General features: G+C 44.8%; 1 protein-coding gene across 2 annotated transcripts in view; it reads left to right on the top strand.

The window, feature by feature from the left end:
• The window catches only part of Asic2 (acid sensing ion channel subunit 2), a 1,084,476-nt gene that overhangs the window by 1,012,590 nt on the left and 51,586 nt on the right, over positions 1–20,300 (top strand). For both annotated transcript variants that reach the window (XM_021211869.2, XM_021211868.2), the window contains exon 3: positions 1,618–1,745. In XM_021211869.2, the coding sequence (XP_021067528.1) occupies positions 1,618–1,745 (128 nt within the window). The remainder of the gene's footprint in view (positions 1–1,617; positions 1,746–20,300) is intronic.

Here is a 20,300-nt window from a genome sequence, read left to right as displayed (position 1 = left end):
CCCAGCCCAAGCCACCAGGGCGGAGGCCTCTGCTCTGGCTGCCTATCTCTTGCAGCGCAGAGGAGGGAGGCATTCAAGCAAGCCCCAGGTATTTGTTTCTAATGTCACACACTGTTCTTCCCCCTTCCTACCATTCTCATCTTCAACTCGTGGCCCGGGAAAGAATTTAGTAAATAAAATATAAGAGCATCAGAGAATCTATCCAGGGGCCTGATGGGAGCGTGGTGAGGAGTGTTACTCATCTCATAATCACATTTTTAAATACGGTGACTGAGGCAGGGACCTAGCCTAATTGACTTGAAGTAGATTCACGTTCCAGCTGTAACAGGAAACAATGTTTTTTTGTTTGTTTGTTTTAATTCTAAGGTTACAGGCTGGAGAGACAGCTCACAGGTTAAAGGCACACACTGCTCTTCCAGAGAAAGAGCGCCTAGCAGCGACAGCATGCAGGCTACAATCTCCGTCAACTCCATCTGACTCTTCTGACTTTTGCGGTCACCTGCTCTCATGTGCGCATCACACACACACACACACACACACACACACGCACACACGCATGTGCGCGTGCCCTTAAAACAATAAAAATAAATCTTTAAAGTATACTCTAGCCAGACATAGTGGTGCCTCTAACCCCAGCACTTAGAAGGCAGAGGCAGGCACATGTCTGTGAGTTTGAGACCAGCCTGATCTACATAATGAGTTTCAGGACTGCCAGAGTGACATAAGGAGACCCTGTCTCAAAGAATAGGTAGGCAGGCAGGCAGGCAGGCAGGCAGGCAGGCAGGCAGGCAGGTAGATGGGTAGATGGATATATGATAAATTGATTGATTGATTGATTGATTATTTGAATAAAAATAAAAAGTTCTAGGGTCTAGGGCTAGGGAGATGACGCAGTAGGTAAAGTACCTATGTCAGTATGAAAACATATGTTCATTTGTCCATAACTCATGTGAAAGAGCTGGGTGTGGTGATGTACACCTGCAACCCTAGCACTGTGGGTTAGCATGGGCTGGAGACAGGTGGATCTTAGAGGCTTTCCAGCCTAGCAGAAATACTGAGCAGTAGGTTCAGTAAGAGATAATGTCTCAAAGTAATAATTGATGATGATGATGATGATGATGATGATGATGATATGGACAGCAACTGAGGAAGACATCCTGATTCCAGCCTCTGCTCCTAGGCTTATAAAAACCAGAGCTAATGAGAAGGCTACACAGTGTTGCTTTTGAGGGCTCTGTGGAGATAATTCACGCCCTGGCTCTTTCCAGCTTATAGAAACTTCATCCATCTCTTAGCTGGTGACTTCTGTCCCCTCTTTAAAGTCAGCAACATGGTCCCTTCACTTTCTTATTCTGACTCTGGTCCTGGCCCCATCTCACGAGGACCCCGTGACTGCACTGAACTCAACTGGCCAGTACAGGTTATTCTCTGTCTCCGGATCCTTCTCCTGGCCCCTAGTCTCAGGAAAGTCACAGGCTCGGGGTTCAATGCTGCAGGGGTGAAGCCAGTGTCCCTACCGTATGATCCCTTCAGTGTTCCCTAGAGCTTCCCGCCCCGGGACCCCCGTGAGCATCTGCCTTCTCTGACCCATGGCTCTGTCCACGCTTGTTCTTTCAGAGGAAACAACGTTTGAAGCGGGAGTGAAGGTTCAGATTCACAGCCAGTCTGAGCCGCCTTTCATCCAAGAGCTCGGCTTCGGGGTGGCTCCGGGGTTTCAGACCTTCGTGGCCACACAAGAGCAGAGGGTAAGTTCCCCATGCTTCCCAGACCAGGAGTCCTCAGGTTAGCCCAACTACCTCAGAAGCATGCAGAGGACAAACGAGATGCCGGCTTCTGGCTGGAACAGAGCGGGGTGCCACAAATGGCTTTCCCCAGAAATCAGAGGAAGTTGCTAAGTAAACACCTTCACCAATTCTCCAGAACCTTCTGCTGACTTCCAAATCGCCTGTGCGGGGAAACGTAACTCAATCTTTGGTTTCACTGAATGGTTGACTTTTCTTTTTTTTTCCCAGAACATTCTAACCCTCCTTTTTATTATTTATTTATTTATTTATTTATTTATTTATTATTTTGCCTGTGAATGTTAAAACAAACTGCTGAGCCAGGTTGAATAGTCATTTGTATTAATAAGATTCAAAGTGGCCTACAAAAGACAAGCAGTCACTAAGCCTCCCCCACTTAAGAAGAGTGAAGGCTCTTTCTGTGAGCTTCCCACCCACCCTTTGATGTAGTCCTGGGCAAACCCACCGAGCCAGCAGGATCTGCAGGCAAGCGGGAAGAGGGCTGGCACCGTCCCTGCCTAACTTAGGTTTTACTTTGTCAGAGAAGGAGATCTTCTCAGACTCTCAGTGGGGAGGCGGTCTCAAAGCAGGGCAGTGGGGAGGTGGTCTCAAAGCAGGGCAGTGGAGAGGCAAGCAAGCACTGTTTCTCTCTCCAACTTCCTGGCATGTTTACTGTCTGGTTTTCCTGGAATGAAAGAGAGTCCCCAGCCACATCACCCAAGACAGATTGCTGGGGGAGGCAGAGTAGAGTGTGGTCGGAGGCTCTGGCTGCCTTCTGTAAGAGCGAGAATTGGCTACAGAGCATGCCATGTAGGCGCACTACTTAGGCCAGCCTGCTATTAGGGTTTGTCATCTTTCACCTGATAACGATCACAGCTGTTCAGCCACATTACAAAGTGACATTCTGAGTTTAAAACGGGCTTTAGATTCATTAATAAACTTTAGCTTTATTTTTTTTTTTAAGTCCCTCGGGAAGTGTTAATGTTGTGGACTTCATGCATCCTCTGTTCTGTGCATATACCTGGTCAGTTAGTCAAGGTCAAGGTCAGCCTCCACTGTAGCATGTGGCAGTGAGATGGTGGCTTTGGGGCAGGGGCATGGATTCTGGGAGGTTATCCTGAACTCTACAGACCCCAAAAGGCTGAGGTAAGTAGTGATTCCTGAGGGCAAAGAAAGACTCCAGGTGGACAGCCAAGGACCAAGTTTCAGGCTAAAGATGTGACAATCAGAAAGGGGAGAATCTGGGTTGCCCAGTATAGGTATGCAGACAGACAGACAGACAGCCTGAGCGAGCCCGAAGCCTGAGCTCTAAGCCTCAGTGGGCTCCTGGATCCTGCCAAAAGTAAGCAGAGCCAGCCTAGAGAGAGAAGGCCACATTTTCATCAGTAATTTTCTACTGTAATAGAGCCAAGAGTCCAGGGTGAATGGCCGTCAGCTTAGATTTGTACGGAGATCACTGGGATTTAGAGAGATAATGGGGGAAGGTGATGGGAAGGCTGTGAGCAGAGTCAAACTATAGATACCCGAGGAGGGTGTGGTCCGTGTGAGAGGGTGTGGTCCATATGAGAGGGTGTGCTATGGCAGGGTGTGGTCCATGTGAGAGGTTGTGGTCCTTGTGAAACCCATCAGGATGTGCTCCTGTTCCTTATGGAAGTGGGGTTCCTCTCCTCCCCTCCCCCAAAGAGCCTGGGAGACTCACTCTATCAATCCTTAGGTGTAGTTAAAATGAAGGGTTCATTCTTTTGACAGCCTTTTGCCTTTTCAGGGTGACCCTTTCAAGGGGGGCCTAGAGTTGCGCTAAGGATCTAGCTATGAGTTGTCAGAAACTATCAGTGTTAGTTCAAGCCTGCAGAGGCCCAGATGGAGAGTCAGTGAAGAAGCGGGAATGTGGGGGAGGAGAGCTCCATCGGCATTCCTTTGTGCAGTGGGAGCAAGTCCATGTAGCTTCAAAGAACCAAGCATAGGTTAGACCAATAGATGTCATGAGATAGACCAATCGATATCATGACCAACAGATGTGTCAGGGAATTCTTGGGTGTTCAAAAGGATGGCTGTGGCTTGTTCAAAGCAAGCCTGACCACCATAGCTGTGACAACAGCCCTCCGGGTTCTACCCTACTCCGAGTACAGAGCAAGTGTACAGCGCTCCTCAGCGTGTGAACAACTCCTCTCTCCCCTGGCTGAAGAGGAGAATATTCATGGAGGCTACTGTTGTCTAGCAGACTGAGAGACATGGCTACTCCCCCCCCCTCTCTCCGTGAGGCTGGGTGGGAAGTTGGAGCTGCTGATTCCTGAGAAGCCTAAGTCACTATTTCTCTTGACAAGATGAGACAGGGAGGCTCCCCATGGTGAGCAGGATGAAGAAGAGAAACCTAATCACGGTGTCCAAGGACAGAGTGGCTGTTTGTGCTGAAGAGGGTTGGTGGCATTCATTTCAGTATTTCTCTGCTTATTATAACTAATAACAAGATATTTGTTAAACATTTTAAAGTCTCCAATGCATTTCCGCATCATCTCTTCTCATCATTTCATTCATATTAATAGAGGAATACAAAAACACATCCCAGAGCTAAATCTAATAATACATTATGTTTACATGTATAGAAAAGAGAACATTCACAGGAAATAAGACTTGAAGGAAATAAGCCAAAATACCCACAGTGGGGCAATTATGAATGATTCATTTTTGTTACCAGCCTTTTGGTGTCTTTTATAACACTGCTTTGTTTTATTTATTTATTCAGCAAATATTTGTTGAGAGGCTATGGGTGGGGGGACAACAGAGGGAGGGGGAGGAGTAATGTGCCCAACAAAACCAGACCGGATTGCTGCTCCCCTAGAAGCCACAGGTGGCTGTTCGTTTACTCTGTGATTGACCCACCCACAGCTGTGTATTTCCCATTCCACCAGAGTGACTCTGGTGTTCAAAAATTGGATCTCATGTATGGCTTGAGTCACTTCTCTGTCTCATGTTGTCATTTCTGGAATGGAGTGTGTTTTGGAGGACTAATTGTACCCCCCCCCATGACAATGGGAAGTAATCCTCTTTCTTGATGATAATCGTGTAACTATCACTAAGTACTCAATCTGTGGCACAACGGTGAAATATGGTGGTCACGTCGCTCTCAGGCCAAGATGCTGCTGTGTCAACACAGAGTCCAAGGAAGTGTGCCAGTAGGCCAGAGGTGACAAGACAGTGTGGGACAGAAAGTTCATTCCTGGAAGGTCAGTATGACTCACGCTGGAACAACTGACTCTAGCGTAGTAGCCTAAGAGGCTCTTGTGACTGGAATGAGCCAGTGCACTGGGTGAGAAACTAGCTCCCACAGTAAACTTGCTCTCACCCACGCATAATTACACACATGCTATGTGTTTGTTTTATTATATTATTCATTTATTTATATGGTAATCACAAAAGAACATGTTCTTGGGCTAAATACCAAAGCAAAGATTGCGCTTCTAAAGCTGCGTCTGCCTTGAACCCAATTAAACCAAGGTATACCCTGGCCTGAAAAATGCTCCCTTGGGTAGCCCAGCTCTCTACAAGCCCCTGCAAAATCGCAGAGCCTCCACCATTAGAGCAGGCAGCGTGGCTATATTATAGACCCAGGTACTGAGTAAGGCAATGGCAAAGTACCAAGCTCTCAAACTGCCTCCAGCTCAGCCTCACGGGCAGATGCTTTGACAACAACTTCTGGCCGTCGCTAATGCTGGTGTGCCCTTCCTCTTTGCTTTGGTATTTAGCTATGTTTCCAACCTATGGGAGGAAACCCCTTGAGGTTCACAAGAAACATTATTCTCCCCGTCTCCCAAACAGCAAGGCCCAGCTGCTGGGTAGGAGGTGCCTACCCCTGGCTTGTGACAGCACTTCTCCAACTTCTGGATCCAACCTCCTGAGTGCCTTTCACAAGAGAAGACTCATTTGTCAACCTGACAGCCAGCCCGTCGCCCTGGTATCTGCTTCACAGTCCCCATCAGAAATGGAGGCTTGCCCAGTTGTTGTTGTTCTTCCTTGTTTTCAAGGCAGTAGAGAAAATTTATTACACATGTCCTCGGTGACTTCCAAACCACCAAAGCTGGAGCCGTATAAGGATGGCAGGATTCAGTTCCACCTCACTGAAGCACTGGGAAAGTTCCAGAAACAGAGGCAGCTTGGTGTGTGGCTACTCCCTGTACGTCCTCAGGGTACACTGCTTCCCACAAGTGGACCGAAAATAAGAATCAATTAAGCATCTACCAGCTTAGCTACTTAATCACTATTACCATGCATCCCCCAAAGAAGAAATAACTCTGGATTCTCCCTAGGCTTTGAACATTTTTTTTTCCTATAAAATATGAGCTTGTTTTTCTCAAGATGGCGTTAATGGCAAAGAATGAGGGAGGGGTGAGAAGGATCTCTCCAAGGAATTTGTTGATTAGCTACAACAAGCTAGGTACCATGTCCAGCTGTGTTGGAAGATTCCCAAGAAGTCATGTAAAATATGCCCATTTGTTATAGCTAAAATCACTTTTCGTGGGCCTCCGCCTCAGCCTTGCAGTTGTTCCTGCTTCTTTTCTTCCTGGAGAGACTGCAGTGTTTGTTAGGGTATATTCTTTCCCTTCCTTTTCCAGCCCAGTGTTCCACTAACATGTTTCTTAATCAAGGTTGCCCATGAAATCTTTGACTAAACCCTGTCTTTGTTAATAAGGATACCTCTCTCTCTCTCTCTCTCTCTCTCTCTCTCTCTGTGTGTGTGTGTGTGTGTGTGTGTGTGTGTGTGTGTGTGTGTGTGTTGTGTTCTCATGTGATGTGACAGTCAGAGGTCAACGTTGGGTATCTTCCCCTGTGAGTGTCCACCTTATGTTTAGAGACAGGGTCTCTCACAGAGCCTGAGGCCCACTGATTGGCTGGGTTGGTGGGACAGTGTGCCCACAGGATACTCCTGTCTCTGCCTCCCAGTACTAGGACTAAAAGCATGGGCCATAATGCATAGCTTCTTGAGTGGGCGTGGAGACTCTGAACTCAGATCCTTGTGCCTAAGCCATCTCTCTAGCCCCTACTCCTCAGTCTTTCTCCCACCTTGGTTCTCATGAGGATATTGAAGGACGGCCATATCCTTCCAGAGATGCTTCTGATCTTGTTTTCCTTCTACCTCTTGGCCTCCTCAGCCTTGGGCCTCTTCATAAATAACTCGTGCTTTGTTCATCCATATATATCTCTGAGATTTCTACACTGGGGAGTATTAGATGTATCCCTAAGTGAGTTCACCCTTTTCCATGATTCCCACACAGCCACCTTTGGACCTGATGTCTTTCCTGAGCCCCAGACCCAATGATGCAAGTGTCACTTTTCACTGGAGTTCCATGGATATCGCCCTAGGATCCCTATAGCTATCTCCTTCAGAGTTCATGGATAATTCCCTCTAAGTTCCATGACCCTCTCTTTAGATTTTTATGGACAATACAAAGCAACAGCCCCAACTAAATTCATCATCTTCCGATGTCTCCAAATCTACATCCCATATTGTTGTTCACCCTAGCTCTCCAACCATTTAGGCCTGAAGACAAATCCCCATTTGCTAGATGTATCTTGTAACTCATTCTCCTCATCTATAGACTAGGATTAATGATGACTCCTACCTCGCCACGTGAGTTCGTGCGTACCATGTTTCTAGAATAGTTCTTAGTACACAGTAATGTGTGTCAGTGCCTAATAAATGCTAGATATTATTTATCCCCATCCCAGGTGCAATTTCAATTCAACATTTCACAAATTCACTTGGATAAGAAATATGGCTGCCTTGCCGGTTCCCACTCTTGCCCATCCTCATCCTCTCCATCCTGACCCTTGCACTGATATGGTCATTGAAAAGTACATGTGGCAACGCTTTCCTCCATCACCAACCACAGGAATCTCTTTTTAGACCCTTTACAGCAATACCCCACTCCATAATGTCACCTCCCACAAAACACACTGTACCGTGTGCTGTGTGTGACCCCTGAATGTCACCTCCTCTTTCCTCTCTCCTGATCATGTCTCCATGCCTTATTTCCTCCTTGGACCCAGGCAGAGGGGAGGAGGCCCAGTGTCTATTGATTCACCTACTTTATCTTCCTCCGGAGACAAGTTAATAAATCAGAAGCTTCCTTGGTTGGTTCTTGCCGGCCAGTACCATGTTATCTTTTGATTCATGAGCAGCTCGGTATCTGAACTCCCAAATGCATGGTGTTTGGTTTCTGAGGTTTGATTGTTTCTTTTTAATAAGAGGTAAGGAAATCTGTGCAGGACACTTCCACACATAGGTCAAAAGCTGTCTCATCTTTCTTTGCAAATGGGGAGGGTGAATCACACACAAATCTCATGGAGATGCCAACCACAGTGAATGGAAGAAGGGGAACATACTGGCAAGGGCAGAGGAGGGGGAACCTGAAAAGACACCTTCTTCTTCCCCCGTCCCCTCCCCCCTCATGCTTGAAAACCACCTATTGAGATTTGTTTTTATTTTGTGTTGTTTTTTTGCTATAAGGGCTGGCTGGAGAAGTCCCTGGATTTGTTTATGTTGTGACAACAAGGCCAGACAGCCCCAGTAATCATTCCCCGTGGGTTTGTAAATAATAGTGTTCCTCTGCTAGTTTGTTCTGTCCCCAAAGCACCTCCAGGCTCCCATCTCCTAAAATACCACCTCCTCACCCCTTCACCCCCTTACCCCCTCACCCCCTCACAACAGCAACCAACTGGCTACCACTATAAATGCATGCAATCAAACAGACTTGTGCATGGCTTGCTCCAGGCAATGAAAGGACATTCTTAGAAGACCAGACTTCCACGGCAACAAGACCAGACAGAGCCCAGCACTGTGAACCAACAAGTTAATGAACAGCAGAGCTATATTGCTTCAGTGGTTGCTCTGAGTGCTCTCTCTCTCTCTCTCTCTCTCTCTCTCTCTCTCTCTCAAACCAACCAACCAATAATAATAATAATAATAATAATAATAATAATAAGGCATTCTGAAATAAAATTCATCATTCCAAGGTTACCTGCTATGTGCATTAAGATAGGTCTCAGGGTCCCTGGAAAGTAGCCAGGTCTGTGGGGGACCCAAGGAGATCCCAGAAATAACAGAAGCCAGGCTGGACCCCACCAACGGGTGTGTGTGGTTGAGGACAGATGAAACTGCTGTTGAGGATAATGTACAGTGGGAGAGATTTGGGGCTGGGGGCAAGTGGGGTGTTGACAGGAGCCATTAATACGGGGGGCTGGAGAAGTGGACCAACAGTTATAGCACTTACTGCTCTTGGAGAGGGCCTGGGTTTGGTTCCCAGCACCCACTTAGGGCAACTCCCAACCACCTGTAATCCCAGTTTTTCAAGATCCAACACCCTCTTCTGACCTGCACAGGTGCCAAGCTGGCATGCAGGTGGTGTACCTACATATCCTCAGACACACTCACATATACATTAAATAAATAAATAAATAAATAAATAAATAAATAAATCCCCTTTTTAAGTTTAAAGTTTAATAAAAAATGCATTGCAGGCCAATGAGATGGCCCAGCAGGTAAAGGCATTCGCTCTCAAGCTTGAGGATGAGTTCAGTTCCTGAGACTATAGTGGAAAGCAAGAACTAGCTCCTGCAAGTGGTCCTCTGGCCACCAGACACACGAAGGCTGTGATTTAAGAGTGATAGCCTTTATTGACTGCTCTTCCAGAGGTCCTGAGTTCAATTCCCAGCAACCACATGGTGGCTCACAACCAACTCTAATGGGGATCCAATGCCCTCTTCTGATGTGTCTGAAGACATCGACGGTGTACTCACATACATGAAATAAAGAATGATAGCCTGAGCCAGGCAGTGGTGGCGCACACCTTTAATCCCAGCACTTGGGAAGCAGAGGCAGGTGGATTTCTGAGTTCGAGGCCAGCCTGGTCTACAGAGTGAGTTCCAGGACAGCCAGGGCTACACAGAGAAACCCTGTCTGGAAAAAACAAAAAAGAAAGAAAAAGAAAAAGAAAGAATGATAGTCTTATCTGCTCCCGTTCTAGCGCCCAAATAATTGACACAAAGACCTATTAAGTTTATTTGCAAGCTTTAAGCACTAGGACTGGGCAGATAAACATCTATTCTAACCCGCTAAGCCATCTACATCCCAGCCACAGGCCCCTGGTTGCATTTTGGGTCTCGCCCTGGCTTGCTTTGCTCCATGTGTATCCTCATGGCTAATCCCTTGGTGACTTGCTCATTGGAACACCTCCTGGACCTTTTGCCTCACAGCCACCTCTTCTCTTCCTTCCTCTCCCCATTCTGGGACCCTCCCCTGGGATCAGAAGCTCTGCCTTCTCTGCCCAGTCATGAGCTGAGCTCTCTATTAACCAATCAGAGATAATTGGGGAGCATTCTTTAAACAACATAGATACAGGAGACAGTTCAATAATCATGACAATGCTAGTGTCCAGACTGTAGCCAGATCTCTAGGCACAGAAATAAGCTACTGAATAAACAGTGCTTAAAACCATCTTCCAACAGACATATGCTGTAGCACGCACGCACGTGCGCATACACACACACACACACACACACACACATACACACACACACACACACACAGATGTTTCATTTCTCAGACACTGCCCCCATGAACTTCATTCAAACACATGGCCCCCAGGAAGTGTGAGTGAAGATCTTTTCTGTAGTAGTTTTTATCAGCAAGGAATTACAGACATAGTCATCAATAAGATTATTAAATTAAGGAGGGTCCTTAATCTCTCTGCCACTGTTAAACAGGGCAGGGAAGATTTGGAGGGCCCTTGGGGGAGAAGAAAACAGAGTGGAGAAGGAAAGAATCGAATTGTGGGGCACTATATTCAATGTGGTCCTATTTGTAATCAAAGTGCCCACACAGAATTTATACTTATTTTACAAGTGAACGTCTTACACATCAGCATACAGAAACATCCTAGAGAAGGTTGCATGGGTCAAGAGATAGAGAAGAACATCAGAGGTCTGTGCACAGCAAAATTTAACTCTTTTATACTCCTCAGATATTTCTAACAAGGCCTCATTTATATTTTTATATAGAAATTGTGTGATTTTTTTTTTAAAGGACATACATAATGTAGCCAGTAGCAAAGTATATTTTATAATTTGGACCTCACATCTAGCACACAGGCTCACACAGAGAAGACCCAGTTAGCCTGCCCCTGAGCTGGTCCTGTGACCTCCCTCCCCAGCAGACAGTCTCCCTCTGTCACACCCAGCCACTCTTCCGGGCACCTACTGAGGTCATAGAGGCTCCGAAGTTTTTATGATACCAACTCTTATCTGTTCTTTTGTTCCCATTAATTATTTTTATTTATTCACTTTACATCCCAATCACAGACCCCCTCTCCTCCCAGTCCTCCCTCACACAGCCCCTCCCCCTATTACCCCTTCCCTTCACCTCTGAGAAGGGGGAGATCCCCCTCCGGTACCAACCCACCCTGGCACCTCAAGTCATTGCAGCACTAGGTACAGCCTCTTCCACTGAGGCCACACAAGGCAGCCCAGGTAGAGGAACAGGATCCACAGGCAGGTAATAGAGTCAGGAGTAGCCCCCGCTCCAGTTGTTGGGGGACTGGCATGAGGACCAAGGTGTACATCTCCTACATATATACACAGGGCAGGGCAGGGGAGGCCCAGCGCAGGTATGTTCTTTGGTTGGTGGTTCAGTCTTTGGGAGCCCCCAAGGGTCCAGATTGGTTGATGTGAGTATACTGTTGCTGTTGGTTGTGAGCCACCATGTGGTTGCTGGGAATTGAACTCAGGACCTCTGAAAGAGCAGTCAGTGCTCTTAACCACAGAGCCATCTCTCCGGCCCAACTTTTAGTTTTCTTGTGGAATCCCTATCCCCTTCAAGTTCCTCAATCTTTCCCCCAACTCTTCCACAAGACTTCCCAAGCTCCATCTAATGTTTGACTGTGGGCTTTTTATCTATTCTTGAACATATTGTTTTTATCCCAAGGCCTACAGGCACAGTTTCCAAAGTTCATGGAAGAATCTGTAGGTCCTAGCAAGGACTGTCACTACACCATGCCTGCCTCCATCCATACATGTAGAGACAATAGATACAGCACTTGAACATATCTGTCTGTCTCTGGGGCTAAGACAGACTCCTGTCCATGTCTAGAACCCACCTCCAGGAATGGTTCTGGCCTTGGCATCAACAAGCCATTGCTGTTCTGTTCAGGAATTTTTCCCCTGTGCCCATATCTTCGAGGCTTTTCCCCACTTTTCAGTGTCTCTGGTTTTATGTGGAGGTCTTTGATCCACTTAGACTTGAGTTTTGTACAAGGAAATAAGAATGGATCAATTCGCTTTCTTCTACATGCTAATAATGGCCAATTGACCCAGCACCATTTGTTGAAGATGCTGTCTTCTTTCCACTGGATGGTTAAGAACTCATTTCAGAGCTGCATGCTTCTTTTTTATTGGTGTATGTGTTTGTGTGTGTTGTTATGTGGATGTGCGTATACAAGTGTGGAGATGTGCTTGCCTGTGTCTGCACATTTGGAGGCCAGAAGTCAACTTCTATTGCTTCTCACCTTGTGCTTGGAGACAGTGTCTCTCACAAACCCTGAAGCTCCCAGATTCAGCTAGCCCCAAGAATCCTCTTGTTTCTGCTTCCCGACCCTGGGATTCCAGGTACACACCACCTGGCTCTCATGTGGGTTCCAGGGATCCAAACTCACATCTTCATGCTTGTACAACAAATACTTTCCCCTCAGAGCTATCTCCCCAGCTCAGTGCACAGCTCTTTCGAATGCCAACTTCCCTTTGAATGTACCAGTGCCTTATTTTACAAGTTTCTAGAAACCAAACCACTTCCTTGTGAGTGACATTATTGTTGTTTTTGACCTGATTTCATTTCTGGCTATTCCCCCACAAGGCTTGCCCTTCCTTCAACAGACCTGAATAGGAATGATGGTCAGTTACTCTTGGCATTTTCAAAGGGAACTCAAACACATTTGATCCATACCCAACAGCAACGGTCAAAGCACAGGATCATGCCTTGTGCAGCAGGCATCCAGCTGCACAGGGGCCCACTTGAGACAGTGGTTACTGTAGCATCGCTTTCCTGTATCTTTTCTAACAGAAAACCAGATTATCCATTCTCGTCCCCATAGACAAAAGAATATGCTATTACAGAAATGAAAGCTATGCAGGGGAGAAGCCATCTCAGAACAGGACAGGAGGCTCCTTTTACAGTCTGGACTCTACCCGCAACTGTCTGAGCAATCATGAGCTCCTCAAATAGACTAGTAATGCCTAATTATCTTACTTGGCTACTGAGAAAATCAGATTTGGTAATACTCATACAAGGCCTTCAGTTGTGAAGTGGCTTCATCCCTCTCCTGAATGCAGAGGCCATTCACTGCATACATCTGATAACTCGTTGTTTGATTGTGCTCTTGACTTTGGAATGGCCTGGAAGTTAGACTCATATTGGGAAGATTTAGGCTGACTGGTGGGAGGAATGGAGTCTCTGACTTCTTCCAATCAAGGTATAGTGGGAGATTATGAATTTCCTCTCTCACTTCAATCAACAAAGACAAAAATATATGGAAAACAATTTTTGGGCTCCAAGTTTCTGGTAACAAAGGACAGAAACTCCTAAAAAGAAAAAAAAATGAGGAAATCAAAGTGAACCTTGTGATTGTCCTAGAGGATGTCTTTAAGTGTTCTGGGCTCCAGTGCAGGGGACAGAGGCATGAAAGAGCCTGGTGATTCCCTTAAAAAAATCGTGTGAAGCTGAGACACCAAATGTCAAAAGGGAGTTAGAACATGGCAGATGTGTTCTTTGAGAAATCAGCAAGCTTCCAATGGGGTACATGTGAGAAAACTGCTCAGACACAGAGGAGAAAGTCCTGAGGGGGTGGATGAAGACAGTGGCTCTGATGGTTTGAATATGCTTGGCCCACGAAGTGGCACTATTAGGAGGTATGGCCTTGTTGGAGTAGGTGTGTCACTGTGGAGGTAGGCTTTGAGACCCTCCTCCTAGCCACATGGGAGCCAGTCTTCTCCTGTCAGCTTTTGGATGAACATGTAGCACTCTCAGCTCCTCCTGCACCATGCCTGCCTGGACACTGCCATGCTCCCACCTTGATGATAATGGACTGAACCTCTAAACCTGTAAGCCAGCCCTAATTAAATGTTGTCCTTTATAAGAGTTGCCTTGGTCATGGTTTGTCTTCACAGCAATGGAAGCCCCTAACTAAGACAGTGGCCAACAGTCACATGAAGTTGGAAGCTGTGCCCATTCCTACCAACCAAACTAGAGGCCTTCATAATCCGCAGGATGCTAAGTAAAGGGTCCACCAGGGTCTCCCATCAGCAGTGCAGACTAGTCAGCCCTAATCTAAGCACTATTATGGTTCAAATCTTAAAGCCAAAGCCCAAAAGATCAAACTATTTCCAAGGAACTTCAATATGTTTCAGAAAATTTCTCAAGAATATTTATAGGTATATAAAAATAACCAGTATGCAAATGTAGTAAACTTCATATTGTCTGGCATCCAATCAAGTATTACCAGGCACACAAAGAAACAAGAAAAATACCTACAACGGGAGAATGATCTTTCAGCATACAACAGCCCACTGCTAACAAACAGAAGTGGCCAGAACGGGGCTGGGGACATGATGCCTCCATGGGTAACACCCCCCCCCCCACTGCACATACTTGAGGACCTGAGTTCACATTCTCAGACCCATAGAGACACTGGATACATAGCTGAAGTATCTGTAACCCCAGCACTTCTATTGAGAGACAGGAGAGAAAGACAAGGAGAACCCCTAGAAGCTTACAAGCCAGGTAGTAGAGCATACACAGCAGAAATAAAACAAAACAAAGCGAAAAAGATATCTTCCATGAAGCAAGGTAGAAGGCAAAGACAGACACTCAGGGTTGTTCTCAGACACATGTGTCATGCACCATGGTATGTACATACATACTGTCAAGCATAAGCATACACACACACAGAGAGAGAGAGAGAGAGAGAGAGAGAGAGAGAGAGAGAGAGAGAGAGAGAGAACACATATACATACACACAAAGAATTGGCCAAAAGGACTACTCACTTTATTCAAAATATGGACGTAGAATATATTCACATGTATAGTTATTCATTTATAAAAATAAATGTGGTCATAAATCATGTGTATTTAAAAGCCCAAGTTTAGCTTACAGAGTAAAAACCACAGTGCTTGAGACTGAAAACCCACTGAAGGGAATTAACAACAAATGAGGCATCCCAGAGAAATACTGAGAAATACAGATACAACAGAGAAAAGGAGTTTTTAAAGAAGAAAATCAGTTAGCTGTGGAACAACTTCAAGTGGCTGGATAATGTGTTTTTAGAGTCTTTGGACAAAAAGGGAAATGCCAAAAAAACCTTAGATAGCTTCAGATATCCCCAAAAGAACTGGAGAAAGCCACACTGAAATTGTTCAAAACCAGTCATAAGAATAAATATCTCAAGAGCATCCAGGTAAACTGACATGGTACATAGAGAGGAACAAGAGAAAGGATCAGAGCGGGTTTCTGGTTGTACACAGAGCCAGTGAGAACAGAGTGAGCCCTGCAGGGAACTCAGGAGGGGCAGAATCTGCCAATCTAGAGTTCCATACCCTGTATCTTCCAAAAGGAAAGCAAAAATCTTAAGTCATACAGAAGCCAAAGAAGCTGCAGCTGTAACTACAGCAGATGCATCTTCAGCATCTCCACATGCCAAACAATTACTCTCTGAGTGAAAAGAGAAAGACACCAGATGGAAACATGGACCCACCCGAAGGAGTGAAGAGCAGCAGAAACAGAGAGAACACCTTCTCACTACTTAAATTTACTTAGAGAGAATTAAGAGTCTAAATAACAACAATGTTTCATGACACTTCTGATCAAAATGGTTACCAACAACAGCACAAAGGCCAAAAGGGAGGTAGAGGGGGAATACTAGCCCAAGCTTTTAACCAATCCAAAGGCTGAAATATAAACAGTGGCAGACTTGGCTAAGACACTTACTGAGAACTCTAAACAACCAAATTGTTAGAAAAATATATTATGGTTATTTTTTTCAGAGAAGGATAGAAATGAAACTAGGAAAATAGCCCAATGTTGTAAAAAAACAAAACAAAAAACAAACATAGATGTGGGACTAGAGGTGTGACACCTCTTGATAGAGAGCTTGCCTGGCATGCATGAAGTTGTAGGGGATCCTTGGCACCATATATGGTGGTGCATAGCTTTAATCCCCATTACTAGGAGTAGAGACAGGAAGATCACAAGTTCAAGGTCATCCTTGACTACCTTGAAAGTTTGATGACTTGTCTGAGAGAGAGAGAGAGAGAGCCTCCCTGCCTATCTGTGGTCTATTAGCCTAATAGAAGCCAGAAATTTGAGAGAAAAGAATAGAAAACAAATGAGACTGATAGAATACATCTAATAAAATAACAGAAAAATCCAATGTATCTGTAATCACATCAACTGCAATGATTTGAAGATGGAAATTAAAAAGTATATTTTCAGACTGAATGCAAAGCAAAACTTCAGTTGTAGAGGAATTTTAACCCAGCAACATGGCTCCTCTGGCAAGAGATCACATCCAAAGACCTTCTAGGTCTGTGCTGTAATGCAGACATGCCCTGGATTATAGTATGATCTGGATGGAATACACCCTTAGTACACACCCTTAATCCTAAACAATGAAAGTAAGCTTAGTTTATAGAAGGAAGCAGCCATGTTTGAAAGTGACGTCTAATTGAGGGGCAGACAAAGTGACAAATCAGAGAAAGAATTGACAGAGTGAGTCAGAGATAGGATATGCCCAACTCTCATAAGAACAGCACAGGAAAGAAAGGTGACTTTAAAAAGAATTGAGAGAGAGAGAGACAGACAGACAGACAGACAGACAGACAGATGGAGACAGAGAGACACAGAGAGGAGTCAGTGTTACCAAGATAGTTTTACAGAGTCAAGTTTCAGGTGCAGACAGAATGAGCCAGAGAATAAGGAGCTAGAAGATCAGGACAGATTGTTAGAGTTAGTGTCTAAGCAGAGCAATTCAGTCAGAAGCTGAGAGAAGCCGAATCAGTCAGCTTGGAGAGGAGTTTGAGTCAGAAGAGCTGAGCTGAACCAGCCAGCAAGAATTCAGAAAGAACTAGAATGGGTGAGCATATTCAGCAGGAAGCCTCTGAACGACAATTACATCTGGTGAATAAGCGTTACTTTATCACTTTTATATAGTAGTTGTTAAAATGTGTTTTAAATGTAAAAGTATAAAATTAAATAGAAAGAAAAGATGGCCAGATACAGTGATACACACCAGTACCAAGGAAGTCAAAACAAGATCTTGAGTTCGGGACAAGTTTGGCAGAGAGACCTTGTCTCAACACACACACACACACACACACACACACATGCACACACACACACACACACACACACACACACACACACACTTTTTTATATAGACAAATGGGCTGGCGAGATGGCCCAGTCATTAAAGTGCTTGCCTTGTAAGCATGAGGACTTGGGTTCAGTCCCCAGAACCTACATGTAAAAGCCGACGTGATGGTGTGTGCTTATAATCTCTGCTCTGGAGAGGAAGCTATGAGCTAGGTGGATCCCTGGGGCTTGCTGGGAATCCTAGCCTAGTCTAATCTGCCAGGTGCAAGCCAGTTAAAGATCCTGTCTAAAAAACAAACAAACAAACAAGCAAGCAACAAAACAAAGAAGATGGCTTCTAAGGAACACCCAAGATTGCCCTCTGACTTCTGTGTGCATATGCCCACTGTGTATCCATTCATGTACACACATGAACACGCATGCACACAGACACACACACACACACACATACACAGACACACACACACACACGCATGGGGGCTGAAGATGAGGCTCAGCCTTTGAGAGATTGTTTTTCTCTTGCAGAGGAACCAGGTTCAATCCCAAGCATCCATATGGCAGTTCATAACTGTTACTCTACTTCCAGAAGATCCTATTTCCTTTTTCTGACTCCCTGGACACAAGTCACACATGCATTATACATATATACAGGCAGATAAAACACTCCTATAATTAAAAGTAAAATTAAGACATTTAGGCAACTACCTATTTATACTACTGAAAAAGTGACTCTACTGATTCAAACTAAGTAATCTTTCAGAGCAACCAGGAATGAAGGGTAATTTCATAATAATAACAAGGTCAACTCATTGCCAGGCTGTTGCCATCCTGAACGTTTACACACCTACTGGTGAAGCACCAAAACATCTGAAGCAAACACTGGCAGGACTGGAGGGAAAAAAATCAGTTGAGATATTAAACTCCTCTAATTAAGCCAGGCATGGGGGGGTGCCTCAAATCTATAATACCAGCATTCATGAGACCGAAGCAGAAGGGTTACCATGTGTTCCAGGTCAGCCTGGGCTACATCATGTGTGCCAGGCCAGCCTCAGCTAACATATGAGACCTTGTCTCAAAAACTCAAAGTTAATAAATATCCTTTCAGTAATGGGTCGGGGACTAAGGAGATGGATCAGCAGATAAAATGCTTGTCACACAAGTGTAGACATGTGAATTCAGATGCCCAGCACCTACTTGAAAGATGGACAAGCAAGGTCCCGCCTATAATCTTAGCTCTCGGGAGTCAGAAACAGGAGATTCTGTGAGCTCTGGGCTTGGTGAGAGACCCTGCCTCAGAACATAAAGTGAGAGCCTCAGGGAGGACACTCAGCATCAACATCTTGTCTATGCGCGCGCGCGTGCACACACACACACACACACACACACATATATGTATATATATATATATATATATATATATATATATATATATATATCCACTCCTATATACATACATGTGCCACTATGCATGCACACAAATATATACATNCGCGCGCGCGTGCACACACACACACACACACACACACATATATATATATATATATATATATATATATATATATATATATATATATATCCACTCCTATATACATACATGTGCCACTATGCATGCACACAAATATATACATTCATACCACATATACATACCCAGGATAAAAGGAAATAAAAGCTAGGCCAAGTAGACACATCAGTAAGGACACAGATGTTGTGAGCACCATAAAAGTTGGTTTGATTGACGGACACCCATCCAACAACCCGTGTCCATTGGTTGCTTTTCTATTTTCATAAAAGTCGTAACCAAGACAACTTATAGGAGGAAGGGTTTGTTTAGGGATAACAGTTCCAGAGAAGTAGGAGTCTGTCACCATCATGGCAAGAAGCATGGCACCAGGCAGGCTGGCAGGTAGGCAGGCCTGGTACTGGAACAGCCACTCACTGATATGATAGCTCACATCGGAATCTACAAGCAGGATACAGAACACACACTGGAAGTGGCAGAAGTCTTTTGCAACCTCAAAGCCAGACCTTAGTGACACACCTCCTATAACAAGGCTAAACCTCCCAATTCTTCCAAAACAGTTCCATCAACTGGGGACCAAGTTTCAAACTTTTGAGTCTATGGGAGCCATTTTCACTTAAGCCACCACCCCGTGTGACAATAACAACACACACCTCCTTTAAGTATATACACAGAGCATTCACCACACGTTAAGTATGGCCTTTATTATTTGTTGTAAAACAAGCCTCAATAAGCAATAAATAATTTGGGTGGTACAAAAATACGTTCTGATCATAATGAAATTAGTTTAGAAATCAATAACAGAAAGATACCTAGAAAAATCTCCAACTACTTAGAAGCAATATAACACACTGCTAAATAATCCATGCACCAAAGGAAAAATTAGATGGGAAATTTAAAGCATTCTGAGCAGGATAAAAATGAAAACCTGTCCCATGAAATAATGAGGAGACTATTGGAGCTAAGAACATGGCAGGCTGGATAATACACTTAGGAGGCTGAGGCAGAAGGATGGCTGCAAGTTTAGGCCAGTCTGAGGCATGTGATACTGTCTCAAAAATAGATAAATAAAACTAAGAAGAACGAATGAAACCAAAAGTAGTCCTGCAAGAGGAAATGAGATTGTGGTAGACGTCTATGAAGCAGAAACAGGAAGACAACAGAGAAAGGATTTTATTTTATTTTATTTTATTTTATTTTATTTTATTTTAAGATAGAGGTGGTGCTAGCCCCAGCATTGTGTGAACTGAACATGGAACCACAGAGGTCAGCATAGTGCCTGTCTGAGGATGGCATGCAAATGAACTAAATGCCCCATATACTGAAAAAGAGGAAGAATAAAAAGACAAGGGCGAGGGGAGAGAGAGAAGACACACAGATTACCAATACTGAGGATGAAAGCATTGGCATCCCAGATTCTGTAGATAGGTAGATTACTAAGGACAGTGCCAGCCAGTTCATGGTTGAGGGTCTGATGTTAGGCTGTGGCTACTTAGAATTCTCAGTCATGTCCTCTCTGCAGCTTCTAGGGCCCAAATCCAGAATGCTCCACCATCCCAGCGGGAAACACGGGCCTTTTGGATCTTAAAC

The sequence above is a fragment of the Mus pahari genome, chromosome 14, assembly GCF_900095145.1.
Source record: "Mus pahari chromosome 14, PAHARI_EIJ_v1.1, whole genome shotgun sequence".
Taxonomy (NCBI): Eukaryota; Metazoa; Chordata; class Mammalia; order Rodentia; family Muridae; genus Mus; species Mus pahari.
Note: the sequence above shows the minus strand (reverse complement) of the source record. Positions and strands in the feature narration are given on the sequence as shown.